The sequence below is a fragment of the Mastomys coucha genome, unplaced genomic scaffold, assembly GCF_008632895.1.
Source record: "Mastomys coucha isolate ucsf_1 unplaced genomic scaffold, UCSF_Mcou_1 pScaffold4, whole genome shotgun sequence".
Taxonomy (NCBI): domain Eukaryota; kingdom Metazoa; phylum Chordata; class Mammalia; order Rodentia; family Muridae; genus Mastomys; species Mastomys coucha.
In genome coordinates this window covers 36,934,456-36,961,590 of record NW_022196910.1, presented here as the reverse complement: position 1 = coordinate 36,961,590, position 27,135 = coordinate 36,934,456, and the positions used below count along the sequence as shown (strand labels likewise).

At 37.5% G+C, this 27,135-nt stretch overlaps 1 protein-coding gene across 8 annotated transcripts in view; it reads left to right on the top strand.

Annotated features, from left to right (window-relative positions):
- Positions 1-27,135, top strand: part of Nav3 (neuron navigator 3) — a 747,532-nt gene that overhangs the window by 599,832 nt on the left and 120,565 nt on the right. For 7 of the 8 annotated variants that reach the window (XM_031349800.1, XM_031349802.1, XM_031349801.1 and 4 more), the window contains 3 exons: positions 7,583-7,691; positions 8,316-8,699; positions 17,621-17,740. In XM_031349800.1, coding sequence (XP_031205660.1) covers positions 7,583-7,691; positions 8,316-8,699; positions 17,621-17,740 — 613 coding nt within the window. Of the gene's footprint in view, positions 1-13; positions 782-7,582; positions 7,692-8,315; positions 8,700-17,620; positions 17,741-27,135 lie in introns of those variants that run through there. The other variant, XM_031349808.1, reaches the window with a different exon arrangement.

Here is a 27,135-nt window from a genome sequence, read left to right as displayed (position 1 = left end):
TTTTTTTTTTTTTTGGCTTACAACGTATTTACGCAAAATGTTTTTTGTAAGTACTGCTGATCAGTGAAATGATGTGGCAAGCTCAATTGTGGGAAAGTGATTGTGTCTACTACCCTGTCTCGACAATGCCCTGTGAGTGTCTGAGCCTGAGCTTTTGTTGAAGTGCACGTGCTAATTAAAACCAAAAAGGGACAGTTAACAATTGTGGTGTAAAGAGACAATATGAAGTCCGGTTGAAAAGAGGAAGGCATTAGAACCATGCAGCAGTCAGCTGGGCTCTCTGTGTTTCGCGGCAAAGAAGTCAAGAAACAGGGAGCTTGCCTTCAGAAACAAAAGTCTTTGACAAACCTTTCCCTCTCCAGTGAGGGGGAAAGGAGACCTACTGTGCGCATTTCCAACTGGTTTGGAAATGCTGCAAAGGCTAGCCAGAGAGAATCCAACTATGCAGAAAGAAGATGTCTCTCAAGGTTTCTGTCTAGGTCTGTGCAGTCACTGTATCATGACAGTGGCGCTGGAGCCTGGAGCTTGCCTGCAGGAGGCGGCCAGTCCTGTGCTGATGGCTTAGAGGACTGGCCTGCAAGACGAGGTTTAGATGGAGAAAGCGATGAAGACAGTAAGTCTGAAGATGAAAACGGATCCTCCAAGCCAAGCAGTACAAGCCGAAGTTGGGCTGAAGAGGAAGGAGAAAGCTGCCTACGGGAAGGGACAGCTCACCTGGATGAGGATGTGATCCTCACCATGCTGGGGGATCTGGAACAGGCACTTTACAGTGACTTACTAGGTGAGTCCAGGTTGCCAGGGACAGGGTTCATGGCCGTCAGTTACCTTTCATTTTTCAGACTCATTTTCTTTTAGTTATGTGAGTTTAACATTATAATTCCTTCTTCCTTGAAATTATTTTCCCTTGTAAATCTGAACTGTGAATTCCGGTTTTGAAATGTAACTGGGTGAAGTAAATAGACTCAGTTGTCTAGGTGTCTGGGATATCCTAACTGTAAGTAGGCTTTCGACTTAGTCTTTGGTGGAGACTTGGTTAACTTCCCTCAATCCTTCATGTGTAATGAAGATGGAGTGGTCTCCTGGGTCAATTTCTGTATGCTTTCATTTGCTGCCTGGGAGTTCCCTAAATAGGGCTGCTCCCAGTTGGTGTTTCAAGTCCCTTGCCTGCAGAGGCCTGCGCGCTCTTGCCTTGCCTTGCTTGCCTGCCTTCCTTCCTTTCTTCCTTTCTGAATCTCGGAACAGCTGCTCCTCTATATGTATAAGTATAACATTTAGTTACATTACAACTAAGCTATGAAAAATAACTGTTAACTGTTTCGGGTTTTTTTTTTTTTCACAATCTTTTAAAACGGCAGCATTCCCTCTTAACTTGTGACATCATTTTTTTGACTGGGTGGATGGAAAGGCTTTTGTGGTGAAACTTTAAATGTCGACCTTGCCACTTCCCTAACACATGTACCTAAAGAAGTGTCCACATTTAATGTTTCCACCTTCTGTTTCCCACTGTCACATATTTATATTATAGAGTCACCTCAGAATCTCTAAATCCTAAGCCAGAGAGCACATCATACTTCATGTCAGTGTGGGCTTTCGGAAAGGACTTTGTCTGGCATTTTGTAAGTTCAAGAGCACTAGCCCAGTCCACTGATCTCTTTGTTTCCTATACACAGATGGTACTAAGTACAGGTTTGTTTTTATTCTCTATGTGAATGTCCAGTGACAAGGTGTTTTATGAGGTTGTCTGGGATGTTTCGGGGAACAGCTTTGGAATGAGAAAGCTTAGAGAGACAGCCAAGGCAAATACGGCTCAATTTTGCATGTCAGTTTGGCTTGGAAAGAGTAATGATTGCACAGTTTTGAGAATAGTGATTTCTGAATGTAAATCCACCAGGTACTCAGGTGCCAGAGATTTATCTCCATAGCATTGTTTGATTTAGGTGATGAACTGCTTCTCATAAAGGAAGCTCTGCATGGTATAAAGATGAGAGGAAGTCTTGATCTATGTCTTTCTCTCCTTTTTCCTATCTCTTTTTGATCCTCCAAAACTGTAGAGTCAAACAGTATTCATCTTTGGCTTAAAATATTGTCACATTCATCTTGCTCTAAGTACCTTTCATGTTAGTATTTTCAACCACGTGAGCAGAATGTAGTCCCCAGGCAAGATTTGGAGGTTGCTGTGTTAAATTATTGTAAGATGTGGTCGGGTTTATGTATAAAATCTCACTCGTTGTACATAAATAACCTGGATTACTACTGTCATGGGATAGCCTCACAATAGAAGAGTGTATGCCATGTATTTGACCTGAGATCTTGCTTATCACATCCACATGTTTATTCTCCATTAGGATTTCTCCTTCTACCCACCAGGGCCAGCATTCAAAAATGCAAGAACTAAGGGAAAGGACATATTCAAGTAGTTCTGATATATTTCCATATGTTCACATTTCTATATCAAGTCAGACAAGGAGATTTCCTAAAGTGATGCTTTAACTTTGTAGACTCTCTGCTGTGTTCTTGACTAGGTTCTGCTCATGACTCAAAATGGCCTAAGTTACCTTTGACCAAAGTTTCATAAGTTCAATATTTTTACTGTTGAGTATCCTAATAAATTATACAGGCTCTTTCTATGCTTTAAATATATAGGACAATGTTTGCAACGCTACTGTCTTACCACTGACCGTCTTTTTCTATACCATAGGATGAGTTTGAAAGTTTTATCTGAAAATCATGGCTAGGTCACTATTAAGAAGAGAAAAGCTTTCAATAGCAAAGTGTGCAGAGTGGATTCTGTAATAGATCGGGTATATAAATCGTTTCACACATATATAATTTGATTTCTATTAAAAGATGGTAGTGTGACCATGTTAATTATAATATGTATATTTAAAGCATATATAGTAAGGGCAGACCATCCAAATTAAATTCTCTATTATGCACTAGTTGTGAAGCAGAGGCACTATTTTGGAAGTTGTTGGAAATCCCTCTGCACCAGTGTTAAAAATTCAAGTGGATTAGAGAATACACCATTTGAAAAAAATGTGTAGACATCTCTACCATTGATTGGCAAAAATGAGAAGCCTCCTTTGGGAATAATTGGGTTTGAGATTACACAAATGGGAAGAAATGAATTGTTTTTGTTGCTTAAGTAAATTCCTCTCATGCGCATCCTTCTTATAACTTTATTTGCTAAGCAGTTAGATATGTATGTCCTTTGATTTGGCCTCCTCCCAACCCCCACAAAGGCTTACTATATCATCTGAATACCACTTTGAAAGACATTCCAGACTGTGCAATCATTCCTTAGGGGATTACAAATGCACTTAGTTTTTATCTTGCCTTTCGTGGGTCACTGGAATTATTTGCTGCAATACATTTAGCTCTGGTTATTATCCTTCATGGGATGAATAAGACAGCCATGACACTGTGCTCTGTAAGTGTTGGAGGGCAGAGAACTGTCCGTTTGATTGCCACGGTGGCATAGTGTCTCATGTGAATGTCCTTAGGAGAAAATCAAAGGATGGAGTAAGGGGGACACTATAGTTCTGACATTTGAGGGAAACTGTAGAAACAAGCCCAGATTTCCACTGGGAGGATCCATGGATTAAACATTCCTATTGGGCTACCAATAGGAAAAGAAATAGATATGAAAATTATTCAGTGAAACAAAATGTTTATGGTTATTCTTAAAACTATTGTTTAAAAACATGGGGAGTAGTTTAAATATTAATTCCAATATTGTGATCTGACAAATGGTAAGACAGCCTGGATGTAGGTGAGCTGGGGACAGGCAGCATGCAGTGATGCAACCCATGAGTTTGTTCTAGGTCAGTGCTTTCCAGCTGCCCCTCCTTACCCACTCCCCCATTTCACCCCCTACCTGTGGTCTTTACTTCTCAGCTTTTATAGTCTCTAGTGGATATTCATCTTTAAATTTCCTCACCATTCTTTCTCTGCCTCCCTTTCTCCCTCTGCCTCCCATGGTAAGGACCTGGATGGGAGAGGGGAGGAGGCGGGGAAAGGGGGAGCATGATCAGGTATTGGAGGGTGGGGGTTAAGACAGGAGAGAAGCCCTGAGAGAAGCCCTGAGGGCCAGAAGAATGAATAAAAATATATAACCATTGGAGTGGGGGTGAGGGAGGGGGCAAACAACCTGGAGGAGGAGCTGAAAGGGAAGGGGAGGTATCCTCTAGAAACTACCAGAGACTTGGGATGTGAGAGACTCTCAGGACTCAAAGGGAGGGACCCCAATTGAGATTCCCTACAGTGGGGAGAGGGAACTTGTAGAGTCCACCTCCAGTGGAAGAATGGGGTTGCCATCCCACAGTCAAAAATTCTTACCCAGAATTGTTGCTGTCTAAAAGAACTGCAGGGACAAAAATGGAGAAGAGACTGAGGGAAAGGAGGTCCAGTGACCAGTCCAACTCAGTATTCTTCTCAAGGGGAGGCTCCAAAATCTGACACTATTACTGATGCTATGGTGTGCTTATAGACAGGAGCACAGCATGGCTGTCCACTGAAAGGCCCACAAGCAGCTGACTGAGACAGACACAGATACTTAGATCCAACCATTGGACTGGAGTTGGGAATCCCTGTGGTTGAATTAGGGAAAGGCTGAAAGAAGCCATAGGAAGACAAGCAGTCTCAACTAATCCGAACTCCTGAGATGTCTCAAACACTGAGCAACTAGCTGGTCCAACACCCCGTCAAACACACACACACACACACACACACACATTTGAGGGGGACTAGGAGGAGGGCAATGACTGAACTGTAAAAAATAAAAGTAATAATAGTAATAATAATAATAATAATAATAATAATAATAATAACAACAAAAACCTTCAACCTAAAAACAAAAACCAAATAACAACAAAATGAATGAATAAATAAATAAATAAAACAATAAAACAAAAAAATGTGCTCACCATTTTATGCCATTCTGTTGCTCCTGCCTTTCCTTTGGCTGTTATTATATTCTTCTGTCACTCTTTAAATTTTTCTCTGCCAGCCTTCTTTTTATTCCCCGTCATTGTAACAGATGACTAGGAAGTGGAAAAAGAACATCTCAGAAGTTGTTTCTCATGAAATGTGTCCTATTAATGTGAGTCATGCCTTCAGTTTCCAAAGAGGATGTGGTTGGTATCTTGGAGATTAGAAACAGTTTTAGTTTCTGAGGAGTTAATCTATGGGATTAGAGATTACATCGTTTGGATTCATGTGAAGAAATTTATGCCACAGGCCTGCCATCCCCTCTTATATTTTTCTGTTTGTTAAACTATGTTTCTTCTAACGAAGCAATCAGATACAACCTTAGTTTGGAATAATAATGGTGTTATTAAGTGTAATTTAACTGTCCAAAACATTTATAAAAGAGTAGGAACAAGTTTGCAGGCTGAGCCAGACTAGTGGCTGTGTGGACGGACATCCATGCTGAGTGGTAATGAACAAGGCAGTAGTGTCTGACTAAGACAGACCATGGAAGAACTTTCAGTAGTCCCGACAGGAGTCTTGGTATTTGGTTGGTGCTGTGGAATAGTACAAGTTTTCTCAGTAGCTTTCAGAGCTGCTGGATCTACTGAGTGGAACTTACAAGGAACAGTTGTGGTTCACTCCCTAAAGTTATTTTCATCATTGGTTGGTAGGAAAGAGGTGTAGAGATTCCAGTGTTGAAGATGGAGGTGAACTTGGTGTGCGTGCCATGTGTGAGACTTAGATCCATTCCATACCAGGTTTCTGAGATGTACCCTCCCCCAACAACAACTCTAAACTATAATTACAGAGTCTGAATTGATATGTGAACTTTATTTTTGAATTTTGGTCTGAATGTTAAGGAAGTATTCTAATGAAGAATACTAAGTATATTATTAAAATGAACTTGTACATAGAGTGTTAAATGAAGTATGTACATATGCATTTTGACTTATCTGTGTGATGATTTTTTCATAATGTAATTTAATATATTTTCCTGCTTCTTATCTCTTTTCAGTTTCTTTTTATCTTTCTTCTATACTCTCCCATCCTTTGCTTCCCCCTCTTCTCTCCTTTTGCTTGTTCCTCTTAATCTACTTATCCCTTCTTTCTTTCTCCTTTCCTTCTCTCCTTTTTTAAAAACTCATACAATACATTCTGATCATGTTTTTTATTCTCCTGCCTCCTCTCAGATAGTCCTAGAATCTCCCCACCAATCCAAGTCCTTTCCTTAGTCATCAGGGAGATGCAACTCAAAACCACTTTGAAATTTGATCCTATCCCAAGTCAGAATGGTCAAGATCCACAACAAAACCAGTGACAGCTCATGCTGACTAGAATGTGGGGGGAGGGGAGGAGCTGTTCCATTGCTGTGGGGAGAATGAAACTTGTGTAGCCACTAAGAAGAGCACTGTGACATTTCCTTGGGAAGCTAGAAATAGATCTTCAACATCCAACTTTATCACTCTTGGACATCTATCCAAAGGAGTCTATATCTTTTCCTTTTTTCTCTCTTCTTCACTTCCCCTTCTTTTATATATTGCTTCCTTTTTATATTTTTCTTAAGGTCCCTATTCCCCTCAGCTTGCCCTCCTTCCTCAGCTAACCCCATGTTGTTCCTGTCGGGACTCAACAGCTTCAAACAAGCTGGGTTAGGAAGTATACATAACTCTAAACATTGTTTAATGACACTTCTGCACACAAAAGCTGGGTGTTCACATGGAGTGCGTGCAATTACCACACTCTATCAGAAAGGTGTGATTGGGTTTAGGTACCTAGGTCCTTGGTTAAACTGTGATATCACCATGTGGATTCTTTAGTTTTCTATGCAAAATTTAGAGGTAATTAAAAGTAAAAAGAATATCATTCCATGGGTCTAATATGGAATTCATAAAAGACTCTATGAGAAAAGCCTCTCAGTACTTCTTACTGTCTAACATTTATCTTAGGTAAGGAAGGTCATCTCAGTACTTCTCACTGTCTAACTGTAAGGAAGGTCATCTCAGTACTTCTCACTGTCTAACACTAGATAAGGAAGGTCATCTCAATACTTCTCATTGTCTAACGTTTATCGCTAGGTAAGGTCATCTCAGTACTTCTCACTGCCTAACGTTTATCACTGGGTAAGGAAGGTCATCTCAGTACTTCTCACTGTCTAACATTTATCCTAGGTAAGGAAGGTCATCTCAGTACTTCTCACTGTCTAACGTTTATCGCTAGGTAAGAAAGGTCCTCTCAGCCACTTGGAATGTGCTTGAAAATGAATAATTGTTGAAGTGGCAGATCCAAATAATTTTAAACTTTAAAATCTAGCCAGTCTAGTGGCAACAAGTACTGTACACTGTATTTCTAAATGTCTCAAACATTGTAATGATTCTGATGAGAAATAGACTCACGAGTATTATTGTATTAGTACTGCTTTAGAATTTTTATTTCTGATATTAACTGTGTTATTATTGTAAACAGAATAACAGCTTTCAGATGACAGGAATCATCTGGAATTCCCTACCTGTCCTTTTGCTTTGAAATACAGGGGTTCATATTGTTCATCAGTGTAAACGATTGTCTTTGCACGGAGACCATGCTGTGAACAATTTCATATCTCCATTTCCAGGTGAGGACCCTGAAGCTAGGAGAATGCGCACAGTCAAGAACATAGCAGATCTGAGGCAGAACTTGGAAGAGACAATGTCCAGTCTTCGAGGGACCCAGATAAGCCACAGGTACTCCAGGTTCTGCCAATGTCTGGAGGGATAAAGAAAACCGACAACGAGAACATTGGATCCTTTTATACTGACTGAGAAGAAATTTAGTGCCATTTCCTATTTTCCTTCATTTGTATATGGCAATCAGTTATCAATACTCCTTGAGCTGAGAGCTGCCTGGTTTTTTTGTTCTTCTTTCCATCTTGTCTTCTATAGAACTTTCTTGTTAGGCTGAGTTAACTGGTCAACTACAACTGTCCCTAGTGAAATAGTTTCTTGTCTTCTTCCATTGGAAGAAGCTGGCAGGGATCCATGCACACATGCCCACTGCTAACTTCCTGCACTGCTCTGAGAAACTTAATATGTTTTGCTTTTCAAGAGAGAAACAATATTCAGATAATCTATAAGGTATTGGTGGCCCTTCTTTCAAAAACAACCACTTCCAGAGATTGTGACTTCCCACCTTTTGGCATCAGCAGAGATGTTTGGAAGCATAAAATGAATCTGTGCACTATTCACATTCATGAAACTGATGAGTTTCTAGCCACACACACAACTCTAGGTTTTCCTGTAGTAGTCATCTTGGTCTGTACCCTTAGTGAATCAGTATATATATATGTGTGTCTCTGTTTTGTTTAACAGCACCCTGGAGACAACATTTGATACAACTGTGACAACCGAAGTGAATGGAAGGGCCATCCCCAACCTGGCAAGCCGACCTACCCCCATGACCTGGAGACTGGGTCAAGCGTGCCCTCGTCTACAGGCTGGAGATGCCCCCTCCATGGGCGCTGGATATTCTCGAAGCGGTACCAGCCGATTCATCCACACGGATCCCTCCCGGTTTATGTATACAACACCTCTCCGCAGAGCTGCTGTCTCGCGTCTGGGAAACATGTCACAAATAGATATGAGCGAGAAAGCAAGCAGTGATCTGGATGTGTCTTCTGAAGTGGATGTTGGTGGATATATGAGTGACGGTGATATCCTTGGGAAGAGTCTGAGAGCAGATGATATCAACAGTGGGTAAGTAGCCCTGAGCAGAGCTGCATTGTTAGGGTAGGAGGGTAATGTGAGTCTGAATACATCCCAAGGTATTCCAGGGTCAATTGAGACCATCGTAAAACACAGGTGTTTATGATTTATAAAGTAGCAAAATTAAAGTTATGAAATTAATATAGTTTTATGGTTTGAGGTCACCATAACATGAGGAACTATATTAAAATGTTGCAGCATTAGGGAGGTTGAAAATCACTGGTCTAAAGAAGTGCATGTGGCCTGTATTTTTCATGATAGTCTTACATGTTCCTAAGTAACAGATTTTATAATTACTAAGGGTGTGGAAAGGAGACAGGAGGAGTTTTTCTGAGTTTCTGTTTCTGGCCTGGCTGCCTCTAACAGCTTTAAGGAACAAATAACTTGTGGCATGGTTTAACCATGAACATGCAATTTAAATTACAGAGAAAATCAGAGGTGAAGGATTTTTTAAAGTTTTTAAAACATTTTATTCATTTATGTTGTATATGTGTTTGTGTGGGCATAGATATGCAATAGTGAACACATGGAGATTGGAAATCCTTCTACTACCAGGGTTCTAACCCACATCATTAGCTTTGGCAATGGATTTATTTATCTTCAAGCTATCTCTTCAGCCCCAGACTTGAAAGTTTAGATTGATTGATTCTCTGTTGGTGGTTTCAGATTTTAAAATATTAGTCTTTTTTTTCTTTTTGCTATTATATTCCACATATATACATACATATATTCTGATTCTAAAATTCTTAATATTTTTGGCAAAATAAACTACTTAGTTTTGTCAGAGGATGAGCTCTGAAAGCAGCAGGACATTCTATTAAAACTAATCCTGGGTTTGTGAGATGGCTCAGCAGGTAAAAACACTTTCCACCATGCCTTGATGATCTGAGTTCAATGCCTGGTGTCCTGGTGGAGGAGAGAATAGAGTTAATAAGTTAACCTCTGATCACCACACATAGGCTATAAAATGTGCACACACACACACATATGCACGCACATTCATGCACAGAGACAGAATAAATAAATATAATAAAAAAACAGGACTCTTGTAATTACCATTGTAATTTTCACCACTTCCTATTATCTACCAACCTTTCATTACAGTGGTCTCTTTCTTGCTTCCCTTTCCTGTCTCCCTTTATCCCTTTTTTAGTTTTTTCGATATAGCCCCAGATCACCCAACACTAACCTTGACCTCATGACAATGTCCCTACCTTTGCTTCCTGAGTTCTAGGATTCAAGGTATGCACCAAAGCACAAACTTAGGATCCCCCTCACATCACTTTTGAAGAGGAAACAGAGTTTCCTAACCCAGAGTTCAGATTATAGCCCTCAAAGCTTGCCTCTGTCGACCCATTTCTATGAGTTAGGCCTCACCTGCTTCCACAGTCCCTGCAAAACAGCATCAGCACCAACCACAGAGAAGAAGCATTTAAAAATCAAGCCTTGGGAGACAGCCTAGAGTTTAAGCATGCAACTTTAATGTAAAATGCTTACTTTTGTATTGGCAGAATAATTCAAGAGCAGTTTATATCCAAAAACCAGAGGACATCCATGGTATAATGCATGGGTAATTTCGAATGGTCTACACAGCCTAGGGTTCAGAGTAAGGAGAAAGTGTTAAACTCAGATATGATATAGAGGGGGCTAAATAAGAAAGCATATTAGTTACTGTTCCTGAACTAAATAGCCAAAGATGAGTCAAATACTTTATAAAGTTTGAAAAGAGAATTTTGGAAGATGAACATAGAGGTATAACTCATTTAGTAAGCTTCAATATTATTTTCATAACCACAGGGACATGGATTATATGGCATTTGATAGCATTTCCCTTGACTGATAAGCATGGAAGGGAAACATTTAAAGGTGAGATGTAAGAAATAGAGCTACTGTGGCCTGTCTTGAAGTCATGATGAAAAGAAGTGGAGGTGTATACTATATTCATGTTATGAATATAAATAAGATTTGGAAATGTTGATAATTTTGCAAAGACTATTTTGGGAAAGCAGGTAAGTGAAGTGAGAACCCAGAGTTAGATTTCAGAAACTGTGGTAAGAGCTCAGGCTCATGGGTGGTCATGTATCCAGAAGTATGGCAATGTCATTGGTAGTGATAAGAAGTGGAAAGTGTTTAAAGGGCACTGATGACAATAGAACACAATGATGAACTTTTCTTAAGGGAACATAAAAGATTCTGAACCAAAGGAAACCTTCTTAACTAGGTTATAAACTATGGAACAGAGGAGTATAGCATTAGAGAAAACTGAGTGAAGAGAGAATACAGAGTTTGAAAAACAGGTTGGACACACACCAGAATACCAAGTTGGTAGAAAATTTAAAAGCAGCATGCATGTATCTCATCTCAATAGAGAATATTAGAAATCATGGGATTGAACACTAGAGGGAAAAGAATTCAGAGGGAAGATATGTAGTAAATTACATTTTGAGTGGGTGTCTATACATATCTATATTTATACAAATGCATATGAACATACATGTGTGTATGTCTATTACAAAGTTTCTTTTGAATTTGTCTTATGTGCTAAAGAGAATCTGAGTACTGAGAATGAACAATCATGAACAACAGAGACACAATGCTTGACCACATAGAGCTCTTGTGCTAGTATTTTTACAGCTACATAAGTACTCATTTTTCAATGAGTTAATAGTACACATATGTATTTATACATAAATATGTACACATGCACACACACATACACACATATACATATATATGTGTGTATGTGTGTATATATATCTATATCTATATCTATATATGTGTGTATCTATATCTATATCTATATCTATATCTATATCTATATCTATATCTATATCTATATCTATATATATAGCCCTCTATGAGATATAGGATTGGTAAAGATCCATCTGGTATATATATATATATATATATATATATATATATATATATACACGCATACATACACAACTGAGTTCTACATATGACAGATATCAACCCAACCTACAGGACCCAACCTACAGGACCAAACTTTTCATTATATTAATTTGTACTTATTTATGCTTAAAGAAATCTAAAATCTTCATGAAAAGCTATCCAATTCTCTTTCATTACATTTTACTTGTTTACTTTGGATATGCGTATGTGAGCGTGTCTGTGGAAAAACACATGCCATGATGCTCATGTAGAGATCAGAGGACAACTTACAGGAGTCAGCTTCTGTCCTACCACCAAAGTGAGTCCTGGGAATCCAACTCAGGCATAGAAGCAGATGCCTTTATCCACCAATTCCTCTTGCTGTTTCTTTTCCTCATCACTTTGATGTAAACCACAGTCACTTAGAGAATTAGAAGTTTAATAATTTCTTTTCTATTAGTTTCAGTGTATCTGGTTTTTTGTGGAGGTCCTTGATCCACTTGGACTTGAACTTTGTACAAGGAGATAGAAATGGATTGATTTGTATTCTTCTACATGTTAACCGCCTGTTGAGCCAGCACCATTTGTTGAAAATGCTGTCTTTTTTCCACAGGATTGTTTTAGCTCCTTTGTCAAAGATCAAGTAGCCATAGGTTTGTGGGTTCATTTCTGGGCCTTCAATTCTATTCCATTGATATACCTGCCTGTCACTGTACCAATACCATGCAGTTTTTCTCACAATTGCTCTGTAGTACAGCTTAAGGTCCAGGATGGCAATTCCACCAGAAGTTCTTTTATTGTTGAAAATAGTTTTCTCTATCCTAAGTTTTTTGTTATTCCAGATGAATTTGCAAATTGCTCTTTCTAAATCTGTGAAGAATTGAGTTGGAATTTTGATAGGGAATGCATTTAATCTGTAGATTGCTTTCGGCAAGATGGCCATTTTTACTATATTAATCCTGCCAATCCACGAGCATGGGAGATCTTTCCATCTTCTGAGGTCTTCTTTGATTTCCTTCTTCAGAAACTTGACGTTCTTGTCATACAAATCTTTTACTTGCTTAGTTAAAGTCACACCAAGGTATTTTATATTATTTGTGAGTATTGTGAAGGGTGGTGTGTCCCTAATTTCTTTCTCAGCCTGTTTATACTTTGTGAAGAGGAAGGCCACGGATTTGCTTAAGTTAATTTTATATCCAGCTACTTTTCTGAAGTTGTTTATCAGATTTAGGAGCTATCTGGTGGAATTTTTGGGGTCACTTAAGTGTACTATCATATCATCAGCAAATAGTGATAATTTGACTTCCTCTGAGCACATGGGCACAGGGAAAAATTTCCTGAACAGAACACCAATAGATAATACTCTAAAATCAAGAATTGAAAAATGGGACCTCATAAAATTACAAAGCTTCTGTAAGGCAAAAGACACTGTCAATAGGACAAAATGGCAACCAACAAATTGGGAAAAGATCTTTACCAATCCTATATCTCATAGAGGGCTAATATCTAATATATACAAAAAAACTCAAGAAGTTAGACTCCAGAGAATCAAATATCCCTATAAAAACAGGGTACAGAGCTAAACAAAGAATTCTCAACTGAGGAATACCAAATGGCTGAAAAGCACCTAAAGAAATGTTCAATATCCTTAGTTATCAGGGAAATGCAAACCAAAAAATCCCGGAGATTCCATCTCACACCGGTCAGAATGGGTAAGATCAAAAACTCAGGTAACAGCAGATGTGGATGAAGTTGTGGAGAAAGAGGAACACTCCTTCATTGCTGGTGGGATTGCAAGCTAGTACAACTACTCTGGAAATCAGTTTGGTGGTTCCTCTAGAAATTGGACATAGAACTATCAGAGGACTAAGCTATACCACTCCTGGGCATATATCCAGAAGATGCTCCAACATGTAATAAGGACAAATGCTCCACTATGTTCATAGCAGCCTTATTTATAATATCCAGAAACTGAAAAAAACCCAGATGTCCCTCAACAGAGGAATGGATACAGAATATGTGGTACATATACACAATGGAGTACTACTCAGCTATTAAAAACAATGAATATATAAAATTCTTAGGGAAATGGATAGATCTGGAGAATATCATCCTGACCGAGGTAACCCAATCACAAAAGAACACACATGGTATGCACTCTCTGATAAGTGGATATTAGCCCAGAAGATCAGAATAGACAAAGTACAATCCACAAACCACAAGAAACTCAAGAAGAAGGAAGACCAAGTGTGGATGCCTTTGTTCCTTCTTAAAAGTGGGAACAAAATACCCATGGAAGGAGTTGCAGAGAAAAACTATGGAGCAGAGACTGAAGGAAGGACAATCCAGAGACTGTTCCACCTTGGAATCCTTCCCATATTCAATCATCAAATCCAGACACTATTGTGGATGCCAGCAAGTGCTGGCTGACAGGAGCCTAATATAGCTGTCTCCTAAGCAGCTCTGACAGTGCCTGACTAATACAGAAGTAGAGGCTCACAGCCATCCATTGGGCTGAGCACAGGCTCCCCAATGAAGGAGCTAGAGAAAGGACTCTAGGAGCTGTAGGGTTTACAGCCCCTTAGGACGAACAACAATATACACTAACTAGTACCCTCAGAGCTCCCAGGGACTAAACCACCAACTAAAAAGTACACATGGTGGGACTGATTGCTCTGGCAGCATGTGTATAGCAGAGAATGGTCTAGTCAGTCATCAAGGGCAGGAGAGGCCCTTGGACCTGTGAAGGTTCTATGTCCCAGTGTAGGGGAATGCCAGGGCCAGGAATCAGGAGAGGGTGGGGTGGCGAGCAGGGAGGAGGGGGAGGGAACAGGTTTTTTTATTTTGTTTTGTTTCTTTTTTTTTCTTTTTTTCTTTTTTTTTTGGGGGGGGGAGGAAACTAGGAAAAGAGATATCACATGACAAGTAAATAAAGAGAATATCAAATAAAAAAGAAAAAATAAGTTTAATAATTCTGTTCTTGCCTAATCAGGCTTCCAATATCATCCTAACCATTACCATTTACCAGGCAAATAGCAAAAGATATGAAAAAAACACAGTGGAAAAATACTTGGCCATTCCTGAAAGGTTTGCAATTGACTTCCGTTTGCACTCATGTCCAGAGTGCCTTTGTGGCCACAGCTACCTACATGAGGCAAGAAAGCAGGGCTCAGCTGTGTGCCTTGGAGGAAAAGGAAACTAATTTGATGACAGCTGGCTGTCCCTCTACTGAGTCATCTACTGAGGGAAAAGTAATGGTTTTAGATTCTGTGTCCTACTTGACTTGTTTGATTTTTCATTTGGAACTCGATTCAGACATCTGGTGTCTCTCATTTTATCTCTACCAGCCTTTCTTAGGAAGTCTATGATAAGTGGATCTGTGATCTACATGTTTCATGTATGAAAATTGTATCAAATGTTCACTGGGAAATGGTCAACATTTTGCTCTTTCCTTTGCTAGCTTAGAAGAGCTTGAAACCTCTTCTCCATAGTGGTGTAGAGAAGACTGACTTTTAAGGCATGGCACAGTTTGGTTCACTAGGCCCTACATTGGATATGGCTGGTCTGAACTAGTGGTTGATCAGAGGATATTGTGTGGAGGACCACTTGCCAGAGTATGTAGTATGCCACTATTGATATCTCAATGTAGAATTTAAATGTGGGACAGATGAGAAGGTCAGAGATATCCCAGGAAAGTTTTAATTTGATAGTACTTCCTTTAAGCGATATGAAAACTATTGCTATATTTCATTGAAAAAGAAATCACAAATTCACTTGTTCTTCACAGTTCTTCAAGGATGTTTTGTTGATTAAAGGAACAAAAAATATAATAAGGACAACAAAAAGAAAATGTTTAATTTAGCTATTTTTTTGTTTTGTTTTGTTTTTGTAATACCACAAGGAATGTCACGAGGTCATGCAAATGAGAATGATGTTACGTTTTTCATGTACTCTGGGTAGAAATGATAAAGTTACTTAGTTGGCATTGTCAGACTTCAAAATTTCTTGAAGCATGCAGAGGCTTATCTCTGACTTCTCCTTTTGAAATGACTTCACACCCTTGAGAATCTGAAGCTGTCAGTAATTAGGAATTAGTCAGAGGAAGGGACTCTTATACATAACGAGTTGAAAGGATACATCTATGAAGGCAAAAAAGGGGAAACTGAAAGAAAAGTTACATATTTTAATTGGGTGGAAATTGAAGTTATCTTTGGATACACAGTCATAAATAGTTATGTGCATGTGACTGAAAGTTAAAATTGTAATTGAGTCATTTGACCAAAAATGAAAAAAGAAGTATGACTTCTGAGGGATAAAAATTGAAAATATGAAATGAAATAAACTGGTCCTGCTACACTTCTCCTTCAATCTCCTAAAAACTTAGGATGATTGACATGGGCACAGCAACTGAAAGGCACTAGAACCTGAGTGTGTCATTTTTGTGAACCCACATGTTCTTCTCATTGACTCACCAAATTCACCTTTAAGATACTAGCCATTTTGTGTTACTATAGAAACATTCATAGAACAAATAGCTGCCAACTTGGCATTAGTCACACAGTGCTATTTTATGACAAGCAGCACTCTTACACACACACACACACACACACACACACACACGCAAACAACACCACAAACAAACATGACTATAATTGTACATCCGTATCTACATCATATACATCACATATATCATACACATCACATACATCGTATATATCAATCATATATATATACAAACATATATAAACCTATATCTACATCTATACCTATACCTATATTCCACCTGTTATTACTGCCATTGCTATCTCCACCTAACCAGATGTAAGGTTCTCATTGCTATCATTTCAGTTTTGCAGCTGACATAGTTGAATCATAGATAATTGAAATGCTTTCAGAGCCCACCCAGCTTGTCCATAGCAGCTCTATAGACAAAGAATCAAGCTTAAAAGTTTGGAAACAAAGGAGAAAAGTTTAGAAACAAACACCAAGATTTTTAAAGCAATTAAAAACTAGGGGTAGTGGATCATACCTATAATCCTATTTAGGTAGCTTAGGCAGGAGTCTTGCCATGAGATGGAGCTTACCCTGGATTACATAGTGAGTTCTAGTTCAGGAAAGGATGCAGAGTGAGACCCTGACAATCAATCAATCAGTCAGTCAATAAACAGACAAACTATACTTATTTAACTTACACAATAATGCCACAAAGTATCTTTTTGAAAATATATTATTTTAATTAGTATACAAAGTACCTAATTTTTATGACACTTTCATGCATATTTAATTTTTGTTGATTTAGTTTATTCCCTTCCACTGCTGCGGACACCTCTTCTCTGACTCTGCTTAGGCCATTGCAGTTGTAACCCTTCAACGCAGTCATTGTGTTCCACTTTCATGTCTCATGAATTCTGTTCTTCTCCACACAGTACTTCTTGCTCACTTCTTGTGGTTATCTCCTGTGCTACTAGAGTCCTTTTACCTACTGGAAGCTTTTACCTATTCCTGTAATTTGAACACTTTCTCAACTTTTTACTCTAACAGTTTCAACAAGGTTTTACATTTATATATTTAGTGTGTGCTGTGGTATTTGTATATCTGTGCATGTGTGTATGCATGTGCCCATGAAGACACATGAGCATGTGTGTATGTTTGTGTGTGTGTATATGTGTGTGTGTGTGTGTGTGTGTGTGTGTGTGTGTGTGTGTGTGTAGGGGTGCATGCCTACCATGGCATGTGTGTGTCTGTGTATCTGTGTATGTGTATTTGTGTGGGGGCATGTATGTCTAGCAACTTTTTTAAAGAACTACTGACCTATTAGAGTAAAGAATATTGATTATTTTAATAAAATTCAAAATAAAGTTTACTTCTTTCTGATAAGAGTATCTATAAATAAAATGGTTTAGTAGAGTTGTTTTTTTGAGTAGTTATTGAAAATTCCCAATACAGTAATTATCTTGTGTCATGTGGATAAGGTCATTTAACTTTCTGTTGATTAATGTTGTGTTGGCAATTCTTTTCAGGTACATGACAGATGGTGGGCTCAACCTATATACTAGAAGTCTTAACCGAGTACCAGATACAGCAGCTTCTAGGGATGTCATCCAGAGAGGAGTTCACGATGTGACAGTGGATGCAGACAGGTAATCCCATCAGCACAGAAGATGCTGACTTGCACAAAGTTATTTTATACGTAAGGTCACAACTGAGCTCCAGTGTCACTACAACTTCTCTTTTGCAATATTTTGAAAAAAGGCAGTTTCATTTGCTAGACCATTTCTGTAATACTGAAAAGAATATATTAGTGATAGAGAACACTTAAAGAGAAACTGTATCTATAAGAGAAACTATAAAAGCATATAATCATTTTCCTAATTTAAAAGAAACAAACATTGTTAATGTTTTTCTGTCAATTTAGATGCATTTGAATTTAACTGGAGGCAAATTATACATGTATAAAAATGTATTTCATAGCATCTACTACAATAAGCACAATAAGCTTGGTGTTCCTCTTGAGAGTATTTTGAAGACATACAGCTCTTGCTTTAGGCTAAAACCTTGTTATCCATTATCTCTAGCTCTTTAAGGGTGTGTGTGTGTGTGTGTGTGTGTGTGTGTGTGTGTGTGTGTGTGTGTGTGTACATATCAGGCATAGTCATTTTTTCCTGGAACTATTCTGTTGACTTTTATCAGTGTCATCATTATTTGAGATTAGTATCTAAGTCAATATATAAAATATATTTCTGTTCCTGATTTATTTAGCCTTTCACTCCAGTTTTTAAATTTTATTGAACAAGAAGATATTGCTCATTTCTATAACTAAGTATCAGTACATAGAATAATTCTTTGAGTATTTATGACTAATATCTTAAAATTAATCTATACACATTCTGAAATAAGCATGTGCACAATTTAATATATTTAGTATACTCCAAAGGGTAGGTAGTTGTACTGGCTGGTTTTGTGTGTCAACTTGACACAGGCTGGAGTTATCACAGAGAAAGGAGGTTCAGTTGGGGAAGTGCCTCTACAAGATCCAGCTGTGGGGCATTTTCTCAATTAGTGATCAAGGGTGTAGGGCCCCTTGTGGGTGGTGCCATCCCTGGGCTGGAAGTCTTGAGTCCTAAAAGAGAGCAGGCTGAGCAAGCCAGGGGAAGCAAGCCAGTAAGAAACATCTCTCCATGGCCTCTGCATCAGCTGCTGCTTCCTGACCTGCCTGAGTTCCAGTCCTGACTTCCTGACTTCCTTTGGTGATCACAGCAATGTGGAAGTGTAAGCTGAATAAACCCTTTCCTCCCCAACTTGATCCTTGGTCATGATGTTTGTGCAGGAATAGAAACCCTGACTAATACAGTAGTGAATTCTGATACTAGTCTTCAGTATTATTTCTGATCCATACCTCATCAATACTTTAAATCTAGTGTTAAGCAGAAGAGCCATCTAAGGTCATTCATCTTCATGTGCTCATTAATGCAGTGTGTAGAGTCTCTCTGTGTATATGTGTGTGTTCACATGCTTGTGTGTGCATATGAAGTATGTAGCTATGTGAGAAATTTTTTCTCCCCCTCTCCAGTCTGAATTTCTTTTTAAACATATTTGTTCACTGACTTTTGCCCTAATGTTATTCCTGGATTTTTTTCCCACCATTTGAACAATCTAAACTAATTTCTAACTCTAACATTTGTCTTGTTGCTTTTGTGCCTGGGATGCTCCTTGCTATATCATTTGTCTTTTTTGCCTGCAGTATCTGCTCAAGGTCATGTTCTTGGAGAAGTATTATCACAGTAAATCAAGGTATACTTCTTCCTGAATGCTTTCTATCTTTCTTACAATAGGTGATGATCAATGCAATGTCAAAATTGTCATATGTTGAGGCTTTAACAAAAGCAGTTTTGGTGAACTTAGGTAATCTATTCATTGAGTGTTTGTAGTTCATTTGGCTAGAAGGGTGCTCTTTGTATGGTAAGCAAATAAGTTGAGGCAAGATTCCAGGTACTTCATATTATGGAAAAGGAATGGATTATTGGGGAGGAGACAGAGATTATGGGGAAAGACATCCAAAGTATGGGCTACATAATAGGCCTATTTCCCTATGTTCTTGCTACTTGACAGTTGGAAAATGCTAAAGGTATTGGCATTGTGCTGGACTAACCCAGGAATCAACACAATAGTGACTTTGGGTTGGAAAGAATTAAAAAAGAAACCAACATGTTTCTTTACTTTCAAGGCTTATACTGCATTCTAGCTGATGAATTTCAGACCAACAGATAAATTCAATTATCTAATAAATTTGGTCTTGCAAAACATTGATTGCCTACCCCCACCCCCCATAATGGTGTAGAACCTAGACCAGAGTACCACTTGAGAAAAGTGGCTTCAAAAGAAAAATGCTGGAAATATTGTCATACTGTTTGTCTTAGTTAGGGTTTTACTGCTGTGAACAGACACCATGACCAAAGCAACTCTTATAAGGACAACATTTAATGGGGATTGGCTTACAGGTTCAGAGATTCAGTCCAGTATCAACAAGGTGGGAGCACGGCAGCATCCAGGCAGGCATGGTGCAGGAGGAGATGAGAGTTCTACATCTTCATTTGAAAGCTGCTAGAAGATTCACTTCCAGGCAGCTAGAATGAGAGTCTTATAGCCTATGCCCACAGTAACACACCTACTCCAACAAGGCCACACCCTCTAATAGTGCCACTCCCTGGGCCAAACACATACAAATAATCACATTATTTAAAGAGTTTTCACATACTATAGAGAATGATAGAAAAACTAAAAATCCTTCTGTTTAAGTTACTCTTTTTTTTTTCTTTTTTTGCAACTCAGTAGCACTTATATTTATTAGGTTTTATAAAAAGTTCTATGTAAGTAAAATATACTGAAATAACAGCAAAACCATGTGACTGGAATTAGCAAAATATTGTATTCAAATTATTTTTTAATGTTTATCTCTTTACTTACATACTTGCTTACTTATATACTTACTTACTTACTTACTTTATGTATGGTATTTTGTCTACATGCATGTCTCTGTACCAGAGCGGAGCATCAGATCCCTTGCAACTGGAATTACGGATGACTGTGAGCCCCAGATGGCTCCTGGGAATTGAACTCATGGTCTCTGGAGTTAAAAAACAGTGCTCTTAACCATTAAGCCATAGTTCTAGCCTCCAAATCTTTTATGGTAAATCCTGTAGGTTCATTTTTAAATAACTTATGGTTAAAATATGAGAAGACAGTAAAGAGTAGCTACATACCTTTCGCCTCTAAATTGAAAATGAATGTCCCTCTTGAAAAACAGGGGTTGCAGCAACTAGCAATGACGTGTTTAAAAGGATCATATTGCTTCAAGCCATGATAGTTCCTCTATTTTCTATGTAAACCTGTTCTAGCTCTATATCCTCTATCACCAGGATTAGAGAATATGATTGTCAATGAAGACAGGTTGAGAATTTCAAGAGCTTTCTCTGCTAATAAACTTCACAGCAAGTGTGTAAAGAAGGCCTTACAAACAGTGTACCTTAAACAGTTACTTTACAAAGGCGTAAGATATTCTGACACATATCCTAGGAGAGATCAGAAGGAATTGGGAGGAGAACAAAGAAGCATAAAAACGTTTGGTCTAGGAGGGGATGGAGGACATTAGGAAAGCATGGCCTTCTGACTCAATTGAGCAAGGTGTGTATGAGCTCACAGAGACCGAAACATAAGGCCTGCAAGGGTCTACACTGGGTCCTGTGATCATATATATAATATAATATATATATTATAGCAGTGGTTCTCAACCTATTGATATTGACTCCTTTGAAGTCAAATGACCCTTTCAAAAGATTTCCTAAGACCATGACAAAACATAGATATTTGGGTAGGTTAAAAACCACTGTAATATAGTGTAGCTTTCAGCTTAGTATTTTTATGGGACTCTTGAGTGTATGAACAAGTGGGTCTCTGATTCTTGTGCCTGTTCTTGTACTCTTTTCTGTCTGCTTGGTTGCCTTGTCCCATAAAATATGTTATTTTTTTGTTTCCTCTTGTTATATTTTATTTTGCCATGTTCAGATGTTGTTTTTATCTCTTAGAATCCTGTTTCTTTTTCTTTTTTTTTTTTAATTGAGAGACAGAAAGGAAGCAGATCTAGAAGAGAGGGAGAGGAGTAGAGTGAAGGGAAGCTACACTCAGGATATTCTTTATGAGAAAAGAGTCTATAAAAGGAGGATAAAAGAAAAAGAAGCCAGTAATAAGACAGTGTGTAGTGAGAGAGCAAGTAGGAATATCAAGAAATAAAGGACATAGAGTATCAGGCTTGGTTGTATAGTAAATGATAAGACTTTTTCGCATCTTATTTCATTTTTAAATAACAAAGTAAAAGCACATACTAATATTGTATTTTACAACAAATTGTCTTGAGCCAATCAAAGTAAGCAACACAGCTGGTAATGATGCTACTGTTTGGAATGTGATGTTACCAGTTGGGAGAATCTACCCACTAAGTGTGCGTAACTGTGAGAAACTGTTATCTCAGTCTCCAGTTATAGTTTAATGCAAACAAACAAATCTAAGGTCTCCATGGACAATGGGGCACTTCTCAGAAGAGCTGGCCCTGAGCTTGCCTAACGCTTATTTTAGCAGTAATTAAAAATGTGTTAAAATACTATGTATATCAGCACTGTGCACACTAAAATCATACTAGAATTTCTATGTAGAAAAAAAAAAAAAAACAAGCCCTACAACTGAGAAACAAATTGATGCTGTATTTGATAGTTTGAATATGCTTGGCCAGGGAAGTGGCACTTTTAAAAGGTGTGGCCTTATTGGAGTAGGTGTGCCATTGTGGGCATGGACTTTAGACCCTCATCCTAGCTTCCTGTAAGTTAGTCTTCCACTAGCAGCCTTCAGACAAAGATGTAGAATTCTCAGCTCTGCCTGCAACATGCTTGCCTAGATGCTGCCATACTCCTACCTTGATGATAATGGACTAAACCGCTAAACCTGTAAGCTAGGCCCAGTGAAATGTTGTTCTTTATAAGACTTGCTTTGATCACGGTATCTATTCACAGCAGTAAAACCCTAACTAAGACACTGTTTCAAAGCCATTAAGTCTATGGTATTTTGTCGTAGAATACTGGAAAGACAAGCAAGGTGTAGCTGTGTAGAAAAGGTGCTGTTAACATTATCATTGATTGGTGAGAAAATACCTGGAATTTCTAATTCTTTTCCATTTGTAAAAACTCAATTATACTGACATTGATGTTAGAGTACTGAGAGATTAATCCTTATTTACAATTATGACTGAACATTAATGAAGGTGTGAAAGATATAACCTTTACATAGAGATGCTGAAAGCTTTGTTAAAATGGTATCATCTTCATTGAGATCAAATTTACATGACAAAATTACCCATATTCAATGTACAGTTCAATGACATTTAGTGAATATAGACAAACACCGCTCACATCCAATTATACAACATCCTTGTACCCCAGAAAGGTCCATAATGTCTACTGAAACCAATCTCTTCTTGGATAATCAATCATGTTCAACTACTCTTGTGCTTTAGGTCTCTACAGACTTCCTTTTTCAGTGTATTTTATATGAATGGGTTCCTACAGTGCATAGTCATCTGCCTGTTGTTTCTTTTAATAATAATACTACTGAGATTCAATCAGGTGGTATATATTGCTACATTATTCTTTATTGCCCAGTGGTATGCCATTAAATGGATATTATATGGTATAAAGTGTTCTCCATTCATCAGTTGGACAGTTTAATCATTCCCATACTCAAAATATCTAGAATAAACCTACTATAAGCATTCATGGGTAAATCTTTATGGGAATCTATGTTTTTATTTTTCTCTTATTGATACCTTTAATATCAAGGTTTTATGAGACATTTGAATAACTTTTTAAAATTTTTCCTGTCTTCCAAATTGCCACATACTGTCATTCCTCTCAGAAATGTGTAATAGCTCCATTTCTTCCTTATAAGTACTTTTAGTAGATATGTGGCTTCATTCTTGAAATATTTAATATATCAATCTTTTGGGTATTTTTAAATATATTTTATATGCACATCCTTTGCAAGAGTCAGAATATGACTTATTAACATTTCTATTTCTTGTTTTAAGGATACAAAGTACAAAATATTAAATGTGGTTGTTTGTATTTTATTCGTTTGTTTGTACTTTATTCTTCTTCATTGTATAAGGATTCTTTGTACAACCTATGGATAGGCAGTTAATGCTTGAAACAGTTAGTTTATAGTAAACTCAAGTGTGGACATGCTTTCTGGTGCCTTACTCGGTAGCTTGTGTAGAAGAGCAGAAAAAGCATACAGTTAATTTTACCCAGGATTGAAAACTGGCCAATTGAGTCTAATAAGAGCATATTTTGTCTTGTTGGTTAGTTGGTTTTTGAGAGAGTATTGGAACATAATCTAGCTTAACCTTGTACTGTCTCATCTGTCTTGAATTATTGAGATTAAAGGCATATGTGACCATTTATGACTCAGATATATTTATATAAAGTATTATATTTATATCTAATATTTATATAACTCATAGGTATGTCTAATGAAAGGATGGAAAGAGACAGGATGCTCAGCAGCCTCTTAATAGAGTGAAGCAAGACCACCCTTAGCATATAGTCACGCTGAGTCTCTAAGTCTACCATTGATAATAACATACAGAGCATTACCATTACAAAGAGAATCATAAGATGTTATAAACAAATGGTATAGAAAACCATGCATGAATATAGGAAGACTTTGCTGTTCCCATACCTGCTCCAAACAGAAAAAATAAAGTCAACATATTTTTCCTAGGATGGCAAGCAAATATTTTATAGGTCAGATTCATTATTCTTGCCTTTAGTCTATGTACACTGTAAGGACTCATTCTGTTCTATATTGGTTTGCTCTAGCTTAGTGTTGGATTCAGTATATTCTCATGCCTTAAGTATTTCCTTCATTAGCTTATTAGCTTTCCAAAGTAATTAAAAGTAAGTAAACACTAATCGGCTGAGAGGAAAATAGATGAACTAAATGTCATTATTTCATTGCATAATGAGATGGCCAACCATTTTGCTCATAGATCTTAACTGTAAATAGAGGCAGTTAAATGACAGATATTAGGGATGTATAAAAATCATTTTTGATGTCCATTATCTTCTCATTGGTACTCTGCTCATATCTCAGGCTTCTGTGCTGTTGTTGAACTTTCCCTGCCCCCAATTATTGAGAGCTGGCTGGTCTCATAATGAACAAACATATAAGCTTCATGTGAGGAAGAAACCCTAGAATTTGTTAACACCACATATATACTGAAATACTGTCTTCAACAGTCTTAACACAGGGCATAGGAATCAGGATTGTGAAAATCTTAAACATCATTGATTCAAAGAATATATGAACAGTGCAACTAGCCCAGGTCATAGATATGCCTTAATTGGAATTTCTTTCAGTACCATTCATAATAAGAATGCAACTATACAAGTGTTATAAAATGCTACATGACCTTTTTGAAAGACCTGTTTGGAAGGCAAAATACCCACACACATACATACATACATGTGTACATACATACAATCATACATGCATAAGTACATACATATGTACATACATATGAAAAAATTCATCTTGAAAGATCAGTTTGGGTCAGGGTGGTACTGCATACATAATTATACTTTCAGAGTTTGGGAATTTGGGGATTTTGGACGATTGGGGAGGAGGATTATGAACTAAAGACCAAACTCTGTTACATAGAGTAATTTACGATAGCCTGGGCTAAATCATAAAAGCCCTGTCTCAAAATAGTCTTAATATTAAAATTAACCAAGATTTAACTTTGTCTTTTTTATAATTGTTTTCCCAATAAATGTTATTATGTTCATAGTTTATATAGGATTCTCCACTGTATGTTTACAATATGATTTATTATTGAGCCTTTGGAAAATGGCAATTAATGATGAGAATAGAAGAAAGATAAGAGTTAAAATTGTTATAATAAAAATGACACAGAAGACCCAGTTTGTACTGCAATTGTGTTATGTTGTTTAAATAGATTTTTTTTCACTATAATAGACCCATTATGGCTTTTATTGTTACCCTTTAATAACACTAAATATTAGCCATAGTATAATAAATACTACTAAGGAAGAGTTCCTAGAGCAAGTAATTTTCCTAAAGAGTTTGTTAATAAACCCTGATGACTTATTTTGAACCCAGTTCCTGTGTTTTTACTGTTATTTAAATTTTTAAATTAGTTCAAGACTCTCGTTATGTCTTAATGACAACTTCTGATTTCTGTGAAAACTTTCCCTGTTATACTAAATATATATCTCCTTAGAATTATGAACAGACTTTTTCAGTTCAGCATAAAATGTAAAAACATAGAAGACACATTTTTTGATTGTTCTGGAGTGTCTCCAGAGGTGGTTCTCAATCTGTGGGTCACAACCGCTTTGGGGAAAGAAAGACAATCTTTTCACAGAGGTCACCTACGACCATCACAAAACACAGATACTTACATTATAACAGTAGCAAATTTACAGTTATGATATAGCAATGAAAATAATTGAATGGTTGAGGTCACCAAAATGTGAGGATCTATATTAAGAGGTTGCAGCATTAGAAAGGCTAAGAACCAAGACTCTAAAGGATAGCTACCCTACTGGTTGGTGCTGGGAAAGCAAACTACAGGGTTTTTGTTCTTTGTCATGATGCTGGCGATTTGTTCTGGGACATGGTTTGCCTCTATAGCCTGGGCTAGCCTCAAACTTTCAGTCTTTCTTTTTTTTTTCCCCACCAGAGTGCTGAGATTTCAGGTTTGAACTTCCCGATCTATGCATTTAAAAGTCTGTCATGATCTTGACCTTGAATTTGTGTGGAAATATTTCTAAAGTGTTGAGAAGGAAGCAGAACAGTAGGGGTGAGAGGGAAGGTGGACATGCTTCTGGTGTATGCAGACAAATCCTCATGCAGCATTGAACAAGAATAGAAAAGCAACTTAGACTTCTAATATTAGAAATATTTTAATGAAAAGCAATAAAATTAGAGTCATTGTGTTGGGTAATTTAATTGTAAAATTTTATTTAGTAAGTTCCACAAATGCACGAAACTCTTCTCTTTCTTTCAAGTACTTGGGGTGAATTCCTTTTTTAATGGGCTAGCTAATGGGGTGAGACACCAACCCAGGATCATTAAATTGAAGACTTCTGCTGGCACCTGATAAGGTCTGTGTTGTCTTCTCTGTGGCTGCACAGAGTGGGTGGCCACAATTTATTTATTAGTGTCATATGTCCTCCATTTAAATCTCTGCTTGACTTAATTTTTGTTTGAAACGGTTGACGTTATTTGCAATAAGCTGCTGTGTTTATTTTCGGCGTCCACAGAACTCCCATATGGTTTTTCAGATAAATTGTAAGTGAAAGCATTTTCATTAAAGATGAGCGCTTATTTTCTGAAAGACATTGGTTGTTTTGTTCTTATAAAAATTTCCATGTGAGTATTAAAGAAAATTTCCATGTATAAAAGT